Source organism: Antennarius striatus, chromosome 7, assembly GCF_040054535.1.
Source record: "Antennarius striatus isolate MH-2024 chromosome 7, ASM4005453v1, whole genome shotgun sequence".
Taxonomy (NCBI): domain Eukaryota; kingdom Metazoa; phylum Chordata; class Actinopteri; order Lophiiformes; family Antennariidae; genus Antennarius; species Antennarius striatus.
The window spans coordinates 4,074,348-4,093,307 of NC_090782.1; the positions used below are offsets into that span (position 1 = coordinate 4,074,348).

The 18,960-nt window shown below is 40.8% G+C and overlaps 2 protein-coding genes across 2 annotated transcripts; one reads left to right on the top strand and one right to left on the bottom strand.

The window, feature by feature from the left end:
- Positions 1-2,032: 2,032 nt before the first annotated feature.
- On the bottom strand, positions 2,033-8,389 carry prdx6 (peroxiredoxin 6). The gene is made up of 5 exons (XM_068320045.1): positions 8,228-8,389; positions 5,579-5,735; positions 4,412-4,555; positions 4,014-4,160; positions 2,033-2,621 (listed from the first exon to the last, which is right to left on the bottom strand). Exons 1-5 carry the CDS (start codon positions 8,317-8,319, stop codon positions 2,496-2,498), a joined length of 666 nt encoding a protein of 221 aa, XP_068176146.1. The 5' UTR covers positions 8,320-8,389; the 3' UTR covers positions 2,033-2,495.
- Positions 8,390-9,318: 929 nt separating this feature from the next.
- Positions 9,319-14,796, top strand: plpp6 (phospholipid phosphatase 6). The gene is made up of 2 exons (XM_068319303.1): positions 9,319-10,106; positions 12,316-14,796. Exons 1-2 carry the CDS (start codon positions 9,614-9,616, stop codon positions 12,681-12,683), a joined length of 861 nt encoding a protein of 286 aa, XP_068175404.1. The 5' UTR covers positions 9,319-9,613; the 3' UTR covers positions 12,684-14,796.
- The last annotated feature ends 4,164 nt before the right edge of the window (positions 14,797-18,960 follow it).

Here is an 18,960-nt window from a genome sequence, read left to right on the forward strand (position 1 = left end):
TAACTCAGCTTTATATGAGCTGATGCATGAATGTGTTAGCTTTGTTCAGAGCCAGAGGTTTGAAAGTTTATTATTATTGCTGAGCAAAGCTAGCTGAAAGCTGGCTGTAGCTTCATGTTTAGTACACAGAAGAGAGTGGTACCAGTCCTCTTGTTTTAGTCTCAGCAAGAATGTTAATGTTAGCAGAGGAGCCAATAGCACACAACTTGTTTAGTTAGTACAAATTCTCTCAAGGGTATCACTTCTATTGGGAGGCCGGTGCTCTCAGACCAGTGTTTATGACTTGATCAGCCTTGTGTGTCAGTGTGATGAGCATCTGGTGTGTTACGCTGTACCCCGTGAGACCAGGCCCAGGCTAGTGTTCTTTTACGTGTATTAGTACTAGAGAGGTGAGGCGGGGTAAGCTGGCTCGATCGTGAAGAAGTGAGGGGTGATAGATGAACAGCAAAGGGGGAGGGAAGAGGGGAAAGCTGTTTGGCACTGGACAATTAACCCAGCCTCTGACACCCAGAACACTTCTCATGCTCTGGCACAAGCTATTGCAGGCTGGAATTTGAGAAATGCATTTGATCGGCTTGGCGTGTCTGTTATTTTGGACGACTCCTGAGGACGAACAGCCACCAGTGAAGAGACGGAGGAGTTGGAGTGCAAGGATTACCTGATGAATCTGTGTACTGTTATCTCACGTTTGACATGTCACCAACTTTTTACGATTTCAGGGCCTGTTGTCAAAAAACACAAGATCAGCACTCTAAGTGAATAAAATAGTGCTTAAATTTCAATAGTGTTTCTGTGGCTTTCATTTAATGGTTACATTAAATGAACAACTGATTGGGGGGGTTAACATTCCAGAACACATTGTGTGCACGTCAAAAGTGAAAAGTAGGAGGGTCCCAAGAGATTTTATCTGACTCTGCATGCTCTCTGCTTCATTCAAAGAGAGTCTCATCTTTTCTCTTTGACCTCAGCATTCCTCTGACTCAGACTGAATGCAAAGACAGAATGCGTGTGCATGAGATCAGTGTTCACCATCAGACTACTTACGGTAATTAATACGAGCTTCAGCTTTACAGTTTGGAGAGTTGTATAACTCAGAGGAAACCCACACCGCAGCCCCGGCTTCAGTGTCTCGTCTCTAGTTAAGAATGACCTGCCGGGTTTACTGGAGCAGAAAAGACTCGTCTCATGTGTCTGCAACACGGTGATGTCTGAACATGTGTATTTATATTCATGCAATTATTCTGATTTCATTCAGGTGAAGTGAATTAAAGACAAATCTGTTCATCTCAAAAATACATGCTTGATATTATGCAATTTCTAATGTTTTGGTTTGGACAATTACGTAATTACTGAATTTCATAAATTTACCTTGTCTTTATCTGGAGGAAGCACAAATGTCATACATACAATACATACAATACTGAGCTTAAGATTGACAACAACGCTGCATCGCTTTACAGCTGAATGAAAATCTAGTAGTTTTGTTTGTCAGACAAAGTTCAGATAGATCTCTTGTGAGATCATGGATTTTTAGATGGATATGAGCTCAGAAATCTGATGTCATAAAATAGACATGGCTTCAGTAAAAGTTTAACAAAATGTCTGCAAAACAGTTTTTGTCTAATCTAATCTTTAAAAAAAAATTAAACACTAACCAGAATATATAGCTATCAAACAAACACAGGAGCTCAGTATTTGTGTTTAAAACATATTATAAAGTCAGATTAAGAGATATACCCACCTTCAAGTACCTTATTACAGAACTCACAGTCTGCCTACTGAGTTACTTTCTACCACCACATCCATCTGGGCTGTCCCACTGGTGGGTTTCATTAGGATAATGGCATTTAAAAGGGCCTTGACATGAGTCATAGAACAAAACAGGACTGTCAATTTAAAAGACTAATCAAAGGTACATTAAGACATTTAGTCGGCTGGGTCAGCTGATTGGAATGCAGAGTGGACAAAAAACATTTTTTAAACCTCTGTGTCCTTGAAATACCTGCATAAACATGAATGAAAACACTCAACCTGATGTGACCCATCAACTTTTTAATTAATGGAAAAGTAAATGAACAACTCATTTCACTCAATGTGGTACCAGGCACGGTCACAGACATTAAAACCGATGGATGCTGTCAGAGGATAACGTTAACACACTGCCACCTACTGGCAAGAAGGTCCAAACGCAACATAGCGTAAGTTTAAAAGAAAGTCATAAGAGGACACCTTGTGGTAGAAGCTTACCAACCGCCTTGGATCAAACCGCTCGCAGTGTGGGGACTGAAAGACTAAAAAGACATGACGAATAACAGATTTTAAAGGAAGTTAAGCAAGGCACTTTACTGTAAACAAAATACTAAAACCAAATATTCCTGATTCAATGCTGAACACAAAGTTCAACTAAGTAGTCATCTATAATTTTGGTCAATTGTTTTGTGAATTATTAGCAGGTCAAAAAGCATCAAACTACAGTGTTCTTCTGAAGTGTGACTTCATGGTTGGGTAAAGCGCAGGTATGTCTTCCCAGAAGGCACCTCTTTCGTGGTCACACCGTTAGTGAACAGCTTAGCGGCCTCAGCCTCAGACAGCGTGGGAATGACCATGACTTTGTCACCAGGCTAAAAAGAGACAAGAACAGAGAACGGTGCTGTGAAGACTTAAATGGTGATTGTGATGCAGCAGCATGCTGCTCCATCTTCAATGTATGGAGCTATGACTAATGTGTCTGATAAATCAGTGTAACATAAATCAATGTAATATAATATCTGACGGTAAAACTTTCATTTAAATTTTTTTACTTTAAATTTTATTTGGTATTTCACTGAGATCATCATGTTCTTCAGCTCTTAATATGACATAATGTTCTTTAAATTGTTAACAAGAATGTTGAGAAGACTTTAACTTGTTGAAAGTTTTACTACCAAACTTTGCGTTCTAATTATCTGAGCTGGTCTGTGTGTTCAGTTTTTAGTCACTAACACTTTTGCATCCAACAGTGAAAAATTAAAGAGAAAGATCAACAGGAGGAGAATGAAATAATACAAAAAGAAAGCTCAATATTTTGGAAAGTGCGAAATGTATATTTATTATATTTAGCAACTTAAATGAAAGGACTGAGGTCAATGACGTATGTACATTAGGTTACAGCTAGATGAAGCTGGAGTGGGACGTGTCTGGTTAAATTAGCAAAGGTCCTGGTCATGTCATCAGTTTGACTCATCACCTTTGGTTTTACGATTATTCACATACGTAGTAGGTAAGCTTGTACTTTGGACAAAGTCATTCAGTTTTCGACCTCTGTAACAGCACTGAGTGAGCTAACAAGCTGCTAGTTATAGCCTCTTACTTAATGGTCAGGACACAACTGTGGTAGAAGGAAATTTTAAACCATTTAAAATACCTATAGAAATATATAGTGTATGCTGGACCACAGGCAAACACTGCCAAAGCCACAACACAGTGGAAGATTATTCCAGGGGTCACTTAAAAGCCCTTGTTTGATCTGTTTTATTAATCCTAAATAAAACTCAGATTATTTTACAAATGTTTTGGCAATTTTTGACTGATATTGTTATTTTTAGCAGTCAATGATGTTAAGTTTAAAAACAAATAGTGGAAACCAACACTATTTCTGTTTCCATTGACACAACTTCCCTCATTGTTCACTGATTAGAAAGTTTGCCGTTTCTGTTTGCAGCAAGTTTTACTGATGTGGTATTTGTAGTGAGTTTTCTCAGTGTTGCCTATGTTATACAAATTGATGAAGTACTTTTCTTAATTTGCTTGTGTTTTTTCTTTAGATTTGGCCGCATCATCATTCATCATCTTAATTAACATACTGTGTACCATACTGTGTACTAAAATCTCATAAGCTGTCCAGAGTGTAAAAGATTTTCACACAGGTAACGTCGTCCCTTCTAATAACATCTATTCATAAAGAGGACTCCTCATTTTTGTTTCCTGGGTTCTCCCAAACTTTTGACAAATGAACACCGGGTTGAAGTGTTTACCTTCCAGTCGACAGGAGTGGCGACTTTCTTCTGTGCAGTGAGTTGAAGGGAGTCAATAACTCTGAGCAACTCATCAAAGTTTCTTCCTGTAGTGGCGGGGTAGAGGATCGACAGCTTCAGCTTCTTGTGGGGGTCAACCACAAAGACCTAAAGTAGATGGAGAGGACACAAGTTCAACGCAACACCAAGAAGACGCATCTTTTATAATCTGGTCATATATAGAAACATTACTTTTGGTGTTCACCAAAAAAGGAAAAGAGCCACATAGAAATTTCAATACTTTCATCAGGCTCATGAAAAAAGCATTTGCTCCAGCGTTAACACCGAATACTGTACAAACATAAGTTAGAGTGTCGTGTGTGTTAATTTAGGGTTATAATGCAGGACAGGTTTCTTACACAACGGGCAGTGAGAGGCATTCCTTGCTGGTCCCTCTCGTCCGGGTCCAACATGCCGAGCTGGACAGACAGCTCCCTCTTGTCATCGGCGATGATGGGGTAGGGCAGAGGTCTGTCAGGCTCACAGCTGTAAGCCATCACATCCTGGAGAGTGGAGTGGACACAGTTAGCTCTCACACCTCCATTCATGTGCATCTTTACCCTGATGTCGTTACAGCACAGGTTTGAAATTGATTTTCTAGAAAACGGTTTGTCTGACAAGATATATCGGAAAGGATTTGGTTAGAATATGGCAGAGGGGTGTTTCCTATTAGCTTTTATAGTGTCAACAGTTAACGTTCTTCAACTGCTTTCTAGTTCAGCATCACCTGACAGGGACTCCCGTTTCAGAGGCCAATCACGGGCTTTTTGGAGGGCCTTGTTGAACTGCAGTGACCCAGTTTATAGTCAGTCACAATGAATACACGCTTGGGTTGAAAGGTTAACTCTTAAAGTACAATGGGAATACTGTTCCTAAAGAAAAATGTTTTACAAGTACCTCCACTACTGCATCTAATTACATAGATATACTATTTAATTCAAGGAAATAAAATATCAGTAAAAATAAGGAATCTAAACCCACCCACACATTTCTCAAAAGATTTAGAAACTTTTTCAGAATTTATCTACTTGAGTCAAAGATCCTCAGAAAATTGCCCTCTGCCTACAGTCACGTAGCAGAAAGTGGGGGCAAAAGCCATCTCCAGTGTTTATGGCCTGCTTTGAAGACTGACTTCAGCTCATAGGGCAGGAAGTACAGAAAACTGGGAATATGACCATAATCGGTTAAAGATTAAATGTTACAGCTACAAGATAAACTCATGTGATGAGTGACTTGGGAGGAGACGGGGTCAAGTTCACTTATTGTCACTATTTAATGGCAAAATGGAGTTTAAAGTCCTCTCCTGTGTCATACACATAAAATACATATATAAAATTATTTATGTTATTATTATAAGAATGATACAACTGGTTGGAGTGTAAAACAAAAGATTTTAAATTGAAAATGCAGGTACAAAAAGTACACTTGCAAAACCTTCTTCTTCGTCAAACCTGTTCTATAAATCTTTTTTAACCACTGTAATGAAACAAGAAGTGCAGTAAATGAAATGTGTCTGTCTGCCCAACCTTGCTCCAGGCTTTGTGATCCTCAACACTGTCGATACTCAAGGCAATCATCTTCACGTTGCGTTTCTCGAACTCTTTACTGAGCTTGGCAGCACGAGCGAGCTCAGTAGTGCAGACTGGAGTGAAGTCTCTTGGGTGGGAGAATAGGATACCCCATCTGCAGAAAGAAAAAATAAAGAGCGCTGAGGTCCATGTTCACATCATAAGATCACCCTCATTTCAGCATGACATTACATAAACATCAGAGAGCACAGACTGGAATGATATTCATTTACAGGAAGAGGTTTGAGTCACGGAAATGAAAATAAACTAAATTCAAAGTCAAACCTGTTGCATTTTCAGTGTTTTTGTCTTGGTGCAAGACTGTACAATGTGAAAGTGGGAGCAACATGTGTGTGTGTGATTCTGACCCAAGTGATGTGCAGCAGAAACACGACTAGACATGAGCATCACTGGAAATCATTTTTCTGGAAGTCACCCTGGAATCACCTGATTTTCTGCCTCAGATGATGTGTGAATGTTCGTTGTAGAGCAGCTTCACTACCAACCAAAGCATTGCATTGAAATCACCTGATTACAGAACAACCAGAAGGTCAGATTAGACTGAGATGACCCCAGTTTACTGCACACCACCACACCCTGGACGTTGACACTGAGTGTGTTCAGAAACAGGACAGAGCCAGAAACGATGGCCTTTGACAGAGAGATGAGACATTGTGTAACCACTTAGACTGTTGTTGTTTTATTTGTGCCTGACCAGTTTAGGCATGTCAGTTAAAATCTTGAGCCAGTTATGCTGGTTAATGCAGCGACAGTAAATAAGGTCAGAGTAACAGCTACAGTACGTTGTTGCAGCAGGTTACACATTACTACACTATTCAGATTATATGAAGTAGGGAAGAGCATGAGTCCATTCTTCCTGCTGTTCTGCACACAGTTGATCCTTTCAGGGTCTGACGTTAAAGAGGACAGAACAGCAGGAGGAACGGAGCCAAGCTCACACAAACACACAATACACCCTTTGTCCTGACGCATTCATCCCACTGATCAACTGACCAGAGGGGAAACAGCAAAAAACACACACAAGCTTCACTTTGACTTTTAAATACAATTTTTGTCATTCAGCTGAGTCACGCTTGAGCAACGCTACTTGCATCAGTTGGTGTTACCTTACATCGACATCTGTGTATTGCTGGGCTACTGCAACTGTCCTCTACCCAACAATGCTCTTAGATGTGATAACAGTCCAGCAGTACAGCAGGTGTTATGTTGAGCTCTGCTTGCTTGCCATGAATTGCATTCTTCTTGTGCACACCGAAGGCAAACACTGCCAGCTGGACGTTTGTCAGGGGTTCTACATAAAGGTCATATATGTTACAAAAACAAGTAATCATTTACTAGCCTGAAAAAACAGGTTCCCTCTGGAATTATGAATTCATTAACTTAATTAAAACTTGTGGTTTCACTGGAAACCCTCAGGAGACATGAAGATGTGTACCATGGAAATGTAAAGAAGAATTAAGTGGCTTGTGTTTATGCTATAAAACAATACAAAATCATTAAAGCATTGCTCTATCAGGTCAATTTTGTCAATCAGAACAGTCTGCAACACTGACTGCAGATAAACAGCACTGGAGGTATATTTGTTTTATAAACCAAAATAGTTTATAACATTGGTAACAACCTTGCCAGCTCAAATATGGGATTGTTTTTAATCTATTTAATACCATGATGAAGCATTTGAATGAAACCTGCAGCACACACTGAACAAGCGCGATTCCATCAAAGATCAGAAATCCCTTCAAGGAATAAAAAACACTGGTCTTTTTAGGATATATATTGTCTTCTTATTTTAACTTTACACTGCAAAGTTGACAAAAGGGATGAACAGTTCTGGTCGAAGATTCATTTGATATTTTTAACTCACAAATTCTACATTCTCCTTTTGCGTTTTCAGAAAGAAAGAGAAAACCGGTTCTCATAGATTAGCCCGCTCTTAGAGAAAACACATTCATGACTGACACACCAGTAGTCTGACTCGTAATCTAAAGCAAATCTCTGCAGAAAGTATTTGTAGCACTTAAACCAGGAAATAGTGCAGATCTGGAGGACTTAGTCCTTGAGTTACTGGCTAAAATTCCTCCGGGACTCTGCCACAAGCTGGTATCTATTGTGTGCATCATATGTGCTGCAGGTTAAATGAAAGGCAGATGGAGGTTCAGGGGGAGAGAGGTCATGAGGTCAGGGGAGAGAGGTCATGAAGTCAGGGGGAGAGAGGTCATACACGTGGTGGCATGATCAGAGAGAGAAAAATTGATGTTTTTCATTCATTCTCTGCCAGCCTGAGTGAACAGGAGGACCAGAGTAGCGCCACGATATGAAGATTTTTCTCATAAAATAACTTGGCTGCAAAAATGAACTGTGAACTTAAAACCTTAAGCCTAACCACGGACAACATGTCTTTCAACAGCAGGTCGTCCTGATATCGGATTATTGTGTCTATTAGCGCACCACGAAGGCCGCGCAGAACGCAACGTAAAACCTGTTACGTGACTCAAGGTGTGACGATCGTCACGCGTGAAATTCATGACGCAGAATGAAACAAGTGTTTCCGATGGAGCCTGCGGGACGAGGAGCCTGCGCACTTACGAGTCGCCCAGAAAGTCGTGGAACTTGATTTTGCCGATGGTCGTATCAGCCTCGAAGTTTGGAAATGTGTCTCCCAAGAGAAGCCCAGGCATGGTTGTGTCGTCTCAGCTTGTCAGACTCAAACAGGATGCGGTACAATCTGCTTCGCTCTTAAATGTAACCCAAAATTCTTTCTCTGCAAATCCATGTACGTCCCGCCTCTCCATACCTCTAATTGGCTAGTATTGCTTGTGTTCGATGTTGGATTGGCTATCTGGGTATGTTTGGTTGTAGCTGGTGTAAGGAACCAATCACAGTTAGTGAAGGGCGGGACCTGACTGACAATTTAGGGAAAGAAATCCAGGAGTGGACCCGGACATGGGCGGAGCCACTGACGTCACGTACATCGCTACAGACAAACCGTGCAGATACTGAAAGTCTGATCATATAACAGGCAGTTATTCACTAAATTACATTGTTTTATAGTTTAAAGCATACGTATGTAAATTTTCAACACGAGAAATGAAAAAAATCAAGATTATGATCAGGTTATTATTGTGTTTGCAAAGAAAACAAGTTTTGAAAGAAATATTCTGACAATAAATTTAGATGTATGAAGAAATTACATCCCAATAATTTAAAGACTTTGGCACTCTGAGCACACTTTACTACAGTATAAATCGAAAAAATTACATTATTCGCTTTTCTTACTTCCAAGAAATCTGACCAAACAACTAAAGTCAACAATGTAATTCAAAACAATGGCTGAAATGGTATTTGGGTGAGGGTTCAGCGACTTTTCTATATGCCAACACTGTATATTGATTAGCAACACTAACTTTAAAAATACGTTACGTTGAAAAAAACCCCGTGCGTTTTGCAAGTGTTGCGTTGATGTTGTTATTGCGTCACAATTTAAATTGTGCCCTTGTGACAGCCTAACTGGCAATGATTGTCTTTCTATGCAAAACCCAATAAGGCCTGTGCCACTATAAATAATTTATACCTTTAATAACTACTAAAACATACAACAATAAAGACTTTTGTTGTGGTTGAGTTTTTAATGGGTGAAATAGTCCCACGTCCCTGTGTCATGAACAACAAAAGCGCCTGCAACTATATAATTTTATTTGCTCTAAGGAACAATTGTTCTTCAATCGCAGCCAATGAGAATAACGAAAAAGACCTTCACGCGCACGTTTCCAGAAAAACACCAATTCCCAGGTAGCTTTGCAACTGAGGACTCAAAGATGGCGACTCCACTCTCTGTTCACTGACGTGACATGAATCGTGAAACGTACAACAGATGAGCTAAGGAACGACAACCCATAGCGCCAAAGGACATTTAACGCTGCGGTGACCCAAACACACATTCCGGTGTCGACGGCGTGACAGTAAACGGACAAAATGCCTTCCCCGAAAGCTAAAAACCCGGGTCGCAGCGGAGGCAGCCCGGTGCTCGGCAGCTCCAACGGCCGCTACGATTTCATGTCGCTGACGAAGCCGCTCAACCGGTCTTCTCCTGCCCACCTCCTTCAGCGGCAGGGCTCCGACACCACCACCGCTCGGCTCCGAGCCTCGGAGAGCCCCACTCGGCGCCGGGGCTCCAGCTCCTCCACGGGCTCGGCGAGCGGCCAGGGGATGCCGGAGGAGGACGGTATCCGGCTGAACCCGTCGTTCGTGCGCGTCGCGCTGAGCTCCCTGCTCGCCATCGACCTGTGGATGTCCAAGCGGCTGGGAGTGTGCGCCTGTGAGGACTCGACCTGTGGCAGCGTCCGCCCGCTCATGAAGCTGATAGAGATCTCTGGACACGGCATCCCATGGCTGGCTGGCGCTGCCTACTGCCTCTACAAGAGTGACAGCACTGCAGGACAGGAAGTCATGCTCAACCTGCTCATGGGTACACCTCTGTTCGTCTGGGTTTAGGGAGATTCACACGGGAACATTCTGCAGACACGTCCTACCTCTGAGCTGGGGTGCAGGATGCGAGCATAGCCAAACACAAAGTTTTAGATATACTGTACTGAGGTCCAGAAACTGAGCTTGCTCGAGGGGTTCAGGGGCATAGATTGGAATTATGCAGTGTAATCCAATGATATGGTTTTTTTTTGTCTTTACTGTGTGTGTGTGTGTGTGTGTGGTATGCTTAGAGCCTACAGGTTCCACTTTATGTGGCAACAGAAGTCAATGTGATCATTAGAACCACATTCATCCATCAGTGCAGGTTGCAGCACACCAAACAACCAGCCTATATCTTGCTTTTTTGGGTTCAGACACTTGCCCAGTTTGTCAGAATAACCAGAACTGCCATGAGATGGTGACCAGATCATATAAGCTCCCCCAACGCAATATCCACCAATATGTTTGCAGAAGAAGAAGAAAAAACTGTTCTTTTTACTGTAATTACTGTATGAATTTAATTATGAACACTTTTAGAAAATAAAGCCAAACACCATCAGTGCTGGGTACGGTCGTGTGTATGTTTCACACTCCTCCCATCCACCCCAGTTCTCACCTGCTACGCCCAATGTTGCAAGTGTCTGTTGTCTGTTCTGACACACACTTAGAGCTAGAAGCTTGTCACATTTGTGGATGACATCATTCTTACAGTTTTAGTCCATGCTCTCCTCAGTTATTGTAATATATTTAACAGACTTTTAAGTTGTTTTCATAGAGGAAACTGCAAAAATATTGATAATCCAGTTATGATAATCCAGTATGTGGTGACTGAGTAGTTAGTTATAAACAACAATAGACAAAGGCTGTAATCTTTTCACTGTGTCAGCAATGACAGATCAGATTACTGGCATATGCACTGCAGACCTGGAAGAATCTGTTTTAAAAACTATTTTGATATGTTCAGTGCGATATCATCAAAAATTTGTTTTGGTTTTGGTGATTCTGGCAGTATGGGCAGGGGCCAGGTCCTGCTGGAAGATTAAATCTGCATTGCCATAAAAATCCTCAGCAGAAGGAATCATGAAGTCCTCCAAAACATACTGGTAGACTGTTGCGGTGACCTTGGATTTAAGAAAGCAGAGTTTACAAACACCTGCACTGGATATTTGTGCACTGTGGATATTTCACACTGGACCTCAAGCAGCTTGGGTTCTGTTCACCTGTCTTCCTCCAAACCTTTGGACCTTGATTCCCAAATGAAAGGCAGACTTTACTTTCATCAGAAAAGACAACCTTGGACCACTGGCCAACAGTCCAGTTCTTCTTCTCCTTGGCCCAGTTGAGCCGCTTCCTACTTGGCTCTGGTTCAGAAGTGGCTTGACCCGAGGAACCCAACAGTTGTTGCCCATCTGTTGCATCTGAACGTGGTGGTTTTTGAAGCTGTGACTCCTGCCTCAGTCCACTCTTTCTGGATCTCTGCCAGATTCTTGAATCTTCTCTGTTTGAGAATCCGCTGAAGCCCACGGTCATCTCCCTCTAGTGCATTTTCTCCTGCCACATTTTCCCCTTCCACTAGACTTGATTGAGTCCATTGCTTGTACACAACACTCTGTGAACAGCCAGCCCTTAGCTATGAATTTTTGAGGCTTACCCATCCTATAAGGGTATCAATGATGGTCTTCTGGGCAGCTGTCATGTCTGCAGTCTTCCCCATATTGAACCGAACTGAGACAATTGAACCAAACCAAAGCAATTAAATAACACCTGGGGAAACCTGTGCATGTGCTTTGAGTTTAGTAGATGATGAGTGTGTGACACTCAGTTCAAAACATTCATGTCCTGATGATTTCTTCACAGTATTCTAATTTTTTGAAATCCTGTTTTTATGGGTTTTATGAGCTGGAAGCCAAAATTATGTAAAAAATAAATACCTGAAATTGTTTAAATTGTGGGACAAGAATCTATAATATATGAAGGTTTAACTTTCTGAATGGAATTATGGAAATTAAACTACTTTTCCACGACATTCTAATTTTTTGATAATGGTCTGTACTAGCCATCCTGAAAAATAAATAGATGCACCAAAGATATTCAGTATTATTATTTACTGTCCTTATCTTGAAGTGATCATTATGATTATTTTTGTGCAATATCATGTTTTCCTGGTAGGTGTTATGTTCTACATATAATGCGTCTTTCTCTTACTTCAGGTCTGCTGTTGGACCTGGTCCTGGTTGCCATTGTGAAGGCAGTGGTGCGTCGGCGTCGACCAGCCCACAACCGGATGGACATGTTCGCCACCTTTTCCGTGGACCGCTACTCCTTTCCTTCTGGCCACGCCACCCGTGCTGCCATGTGTGGCCGGTTCTTGTTGGCTCACCTGGTTCTGGCCGCCCCGCTCAGGGTTCTAGTCCTGCTGTGGGCTGGGCTGGTAGGACTGAGCAGGGTGCTGCTGGGAAGACACAACGTGACCGACGTGATGTTTGGGTTCTGGATGGGCTACTGCGAGTATAACTTAGTGGAGATGCTGTGGGTCTCTTCTCAAACCCTGCAAGGGCTGCTGGGTCAGTTTGCTTAATATGAACACTCAGAGAAGAAGGGACACGGTGGTGTAAAACTTTAGTGTAAATGTGCCTGCGTACCTTTCATGGTTTAGAGAAATAAAAACTGAAATGGAGAAATTGTCATTTGAGTAGAGAAGAGGTTATCGAACACAACATTATTGTCCTGCTGCCTGACATTTCCGTGCTAAAACCCACTTCAGCTGTCTTCTGGAGGCATTGCTTTAGATACAGCCTATGATCATACCTCACAGAGAGGAGGCTGAATAATCCAATGCAGTTCACTAACATTGAACTGACACTGACGTAGGGCTTTCTGCTGTCATATTGGAAGATAAACTGGTTGGATGTGGTTGGGGGGTGGGGGGTCTTCATACTGTCTTACTGCTCTGTTGTTGTGTTGTGTATGTTTAGGTGCACATACCTGAGTCAGGTGCACTCTGACTCAACCACTGATCTGTTGCTGCATGCTAGGCTCAGATTTATGTTCATGGTAATATAATGATAATATAAATGAGGCTGGTGGTCCAGAAGCTGTAACACTGATGATGCTTGGTGTTGGTGCTTTCACTTAGACTGTTGACTTGTATATAAGTGAACAATGAACTGATCTGTGCTCTGATGAGTGGTGCTGTAGTCATTCTCTGCAACACATCCCAAGAGCATGTGTGACGTGTCAATTAAGCAATAATTTTTGTCATTTTCAACTAACTGATTTACTATTTTATTCAAGCAAAATAGAATCTGGGAGCATTGGGGGTTTTTTTACTTGGGAGATATTTGTTAGGCTTTAAAATAAGTAATTGAAGGGCCTATATATAATCCAGTGCTACCTGCAGACAGTCATTGAACGGAGTAGCTGCTGTACTGGAGATATCAAGTTTCTGCTCTGTCAATTTGAGACTTGTTTCTGAACAAACACTCAAATATCTCAGCACTTTGTGAAGACCTTGTAAGAAGTGTAGTTTTCTGTTTATCAATTAGGAGAAGGATCAGGTATGTGGACAATGTATGTCTTTATAAATTTGTGATTTATGAGCTATTGAGTGTTTTTTTTTTAAACAAAGTTCAGACTTTGTGTCTTTGTAAGTTTCACTATTGCTTTTGAATGTAAACTGCTGGATGTGGCTTGACTTAGTTGCTCTAAAGCTAATACTTTTATCTTGTGTGAACAATGAGAATTCAAACCGTCCAAATCAGATAGATAGATAGATAGATAGATAGATAGATAGATACTTTATTAATCCTGGAGAACATTATAATATGCCACTATGTAAACCATAGTTAAAAAAGAAAGACTTTGAACGTCCCCACACCTACTTTTTTGCCACTGTTGTCCCAAATTGTTTTTTGAATTGTGTTGCTGGCATAAAATACACACATTTAAAAGGCTTGTTGATTTTGAACACAATTCCTTGTCTTTGAACTGTTCCTTCGTGAACATTGTGTAGCCTCTTTAAGAGTCTTTTGGGATTTACACGAATGCCCCATTAGAAACTGTTCTATTGACTTCTTGCATAGTGTGCAATAATTGACCAATGATAAATGATTAAAAAAAATGACCTACAAGTGATGTGGTAGCTACCAGCATTTTTATTCCATTAACTGTCTGTTAAAAATCCTGTGAACTTTGACCAACACTGTGTCCAAATGATTTTTATTGTGGATTTTTGTGTTTTACATGTTGATACTGAGATAGTGCAGAAGCCTTGGAGAAAGATTTTGTTTCCCACAGTGGTTACAAATAAAATTTTGCACATTCCATAAGTCATTTGTTTACCCCGGGGGTTAAAAACACTATAAAAACTGTATAAAAAGATGTTTGTTCAGCTGTTAAATATTGTGGGCAACCATGAAGCCTGCTGCACTATTTCACAAATTCTTTTAGCCTGCTATACACTCTAAATTGTATTCTGTGTTTCCTGTATAGACCATATTCCTGTATAGACCATATTCTCAGTGTATGTGCACCTGCCCTATATGGTCATGTGATTATACCAGTTTGAATGTGTATTCCATTTTCCATGAAGGATTATTTGCATTATCTCATTGTAATGATTTACCATTAAACGGAGAACAAAATCTGGAAGTGTCTCGTCTTGATAGACAGGTTTACAGTCTGTGATTTGTTTAAACTACTAGTCAGACCCGAGGGCAAATGTGGCCCGCCACATCACTTTATGTGGCCCGCGAGAGTTTAAAAGGTGTGATTGTCTTATAATAAATAAATCAAAAGGGTGCATTGACTATAAACTATACTTTCCATAATGCATGCTAATTATGTTGCCTGCGAAGTGTTGGCTTCCCACTACAGTACTACACTGCAATGTTTTTCCACATTGATGCAATTTTCCGAACAAGTGGAATTAAGTAAGACAACGATCCCAAAATGTCCATAAAGAGTAATATTGATACAGATGGAAGGCTTTTTCAAGAAAGATGGGGAAAGTGAAGATGTATTTGTGCTTCAAGGAGAGAAACGGGTTTGTCTTTTGTGTTGAGGCAGTGGCAGTTTTCAAAGAATACAATATACGTCAGCATTTTGACACCAAACATGGAACTAAGTATCCTAATGTGAGTTTTAAAGAAAAACAGCTAATTCTGCAAGTATAGAAAGTCAAACTGATGGCAGCAGGATATGTTCTAGAAAGCCTCTGCCAAAAACAAAGCAGCTGTGACAACTAGCTTTATTGTGGCTGAAGAAATTGCCCATGCTGCAGTCTTTTTCAGAGGGAGTATTTTTGAAGCAGTGCATACTTGGAACCTAGCGACACATCTGGCTGGAGAGACACAAAGCTACAGAGCTTTTTCATTAGCTCTTGATGAAAGCACAGATAATGCGGATACAGCGCAGCTATCCATTATTATTAAAGGCCTTTCTGAGACAGACCTTTCTGTCTCTTTGGAACTGATGGATGTGGCTGCCATGCATGGGACCACAACCTGTCGGGACATTTCTGATGCTGCGTAGAAGTCTGTGAGTTAAAATGCATTGCCCTGGGAAAAGTTGGTGGGATTAACTACAGATGGAGTACCTGCAATCTGTGGAGGAAAACTGAGCTTGGTTGGACTAATTTAAGGAGAAAATACAGAAAAGTACCTGCCATATGCCTCTGATAACATACCATTGTATTATCCATCAGGAAGCTTTGTGGAAACGAAGTTTCCAACAGAAGATGATGGAAACAGTGAACTTCATTTGCAAGTGCAGCATAAATCACCACTAGTTCCATTATGCTGTTTTGTCCCTCGGTGAAAATGAGTTTGACACCCCTGGTTTAACCCCTGAGCAGACCATTTGAAATATCCCATAGAGATAAATTATAAGTAGAAAGTGTAACAATGTTATAGTTTGTAAACTGAAGAGAAAAATAGTAAATGTTTAAATTAGTCTTTTTTTCATTTAATAAAAGTCTGTTGGTCCATGAAATGAAACCAGACCAAAAATTTAGTACTGCATACAGTATTGAATTTTATGGAAAGTAATTCACTAGCTGTACTGCAGGGGGGCGCAGTGGGTAGCTGCACAGCAAGAAGGTCCTCGGTTTGATTCTACCTGCGGCTCTTCTGTAACACTTTGTATGTATTTTCTCCATGTTCTCTTCAGATTTGTCCCACCTCCAAAAAACATGCATCTCAGGTAAATTTAACCTAATAGTTTCTGGATATGCTCACAATTACTTACTAGTAAACACCTTGACATCCCAGAGAGACTGAAAAAGGGGGACAATACCATTCATCAAAATACAATTTGTTTTTTAAACTTGTCAAGGTTTTTAATTCCTAATGAGACTTGTTAAATCACAATCATGTAGATTTAATCTATTGGGTGTAGGTTCTCATCTCGAGGAGGTTAAGTCGCCTAAAGGTTGTTGTAGATGCCAGCTCTTTGTGGCAGTTATAGCCTTTATAGTATGTTTGTTTGTTGTATGGTCACATACGGGGATGCGCGTCACATGGTGGTGGTACGTCAGCACCGGCAGTAGTAAAGTCAGCTGTTCACCTGGCGGGACTTTGGTGTGATTGAACTGAGACAGGGTGAATGGGGAAGTGCTACTTTTTGCAGACCGCTTTTGTTCTTTTGTCGTATATTGAATCGCTGCCTTCCCCCATGTAAGTGTTTATTTTTGTTATCAGTAATAAATCTACAAAACGCAGTACTCTGGAGCAGTGATCATTGACGCTCCGACAGCCAACGCGTCGGGCAAGGTATTACTTTTCCCCTACTCAGCCTCTCGGCGACTAACTTGTTCAGGATAGTCGCCTTCATTTTTTCAGATGATAGTTGTTTTTGCTCCTCGCCATCATGCAAATGAAAGAGCGTCTTCTTCTTCTTTTCCTTTCGGCTTTTCCCTTCAGGGGTCGCCACAGTGAATCAATTGCCTCCATCTACCCTGTCCTTTGAATCCTCTTCTCTCACACCAACTACCTTCATGTCTTCCCTCATTACATCCATAAACCTCCTAGTTCAGAAATAAAGATGACTTTATGCAACATAGAGATCTTCAATGACCTGGATGATATAGATTCTCCACAGAAACCAGTGAGAATCATGAGCTAATAAAGAGAGAATGAACATCACTGCCGCCACAACATTAAAAATCAATTATTTTGTCCATTTAAGATAATCTGCTTTTCTCACACAGGTTTATAGACTCTCCCCTCAGAAAAAAAGATGATAGAGGAAGTTGAAAAAGATACCTTAACCATGCATCAGAAGTAGGACATAAAGTATGCTGTGGAATTGTTCGAGTACCTGAGAGCAATAGGTGGTCACTAATCTAATACAGGGGTACCTGTACTTACGAAATTAATTGGTTCCGGAAGACATTACGTAAGTAGAAAATTACAAAAGTAGAGACGTGTTTTCCATGCAAATGGAAATCCGTTCCAAGCCCACAAAAATTCAGACATAAATGTTTTATAAAGTATAAAAATGCATCAAAACATGTAACAAATACATGTTACGATTAGATTATTAAACAATAAATGAGAGTTGTGCTTAACGTAAAAAACAAAGAATAAAGAATAATAATGTCGGTCATTTACCTTTTAACAGCTGTCCCCATTGTTTTTTGCCCTCTTTGGTTCATGTGCTCCTACCTCACGATGCCGAACAACAGAGTGAATTCCAGTCCTCCTTTTGAACTTCTCCAACCACCCACGCGATGCCTTAAACTCCTTAAACTTCCTTTTGTTTTGATAACATAGCGATTGTAGATGCATTACGGCCATATTCTTTGGCGAGATCAACCAAATGCATCCCTTTCTCATGCTTTTCTATTATCTCTTGCTTTGTTTGTATGGACAAGAAAACTCTTTTTTTCGTCTTTTCTTTTCCTCTATTCTCCGTCACTTTCTTGGGGTCCATAGCGAATATGTACTCAAAAAATTATTATATTTGCGCAAAACTATCAGACTACCTCACGGTTCGAGTGCCGAATGCCGAAGACACTCCATAAACACCTATAGCTCCACAAAGAGGTGGAGTGGCATCCCTCTTAGCCAATGGGATGCCAGAAAGATACGTAATATGTAATAGCCAATGGGAGAACAGCTGTGAGAATTTTGCGTCCAGGAACCCGTGGGAGATTCGAGAATCAGTTTTTACATTACATAAGTCGAAATTTCTTTCGTAAGTAGAGGTAATATTTTCCTGCTGAGAAATTTCGTAAGTTGAAAATTTCGTAAGTAGAGACATTCGTAAGTAGAGGTATCACTGTATACAGTAATGAATGATGTTGGGGAAGTGGATAACGCTGTCGCCTCACAGCAAGAAGGTTCCCGGTTCTTTCCGTGTCTGCGTGGGTTCACTCCCACTTCCTCCCACCTCCAGAAACACGAAATTTAGGGGAATTGATTATTCTAAATTGTCCATAGGTGTTTGTGTGTGTACTGTGGCTCGGTGATGTGCTGGCGACACGTCCGGAGTGTATCAAGCCTCTCGCTCGTAGTCAGCTAGGATAGGCTTCAGCAACACCTGAGATCCACAAAGTGGGAAAGTGGTTGTAAACGAGATGATTACGGTCGACTCTGAGTCATGATCTGTTTTATGGCAGTGCAATTATGGCAGTCAGGATTCCGCCAATGGGACACGTGCATCACATGGTGCTTATACGGCCATAATATCAGAGGAAGCTTCAGCCAAGTGCAATAAAAGAGACGAGACTTTTTACTGAGACAATACGTCTAATTCAGGAATGAAATAACTCAGCAATATTTGGTGAAAATTCTGATCCACATAAACATATTTCAAGAATTCACCATACTGTGTCCAAAATTTTTTTTTTTTTT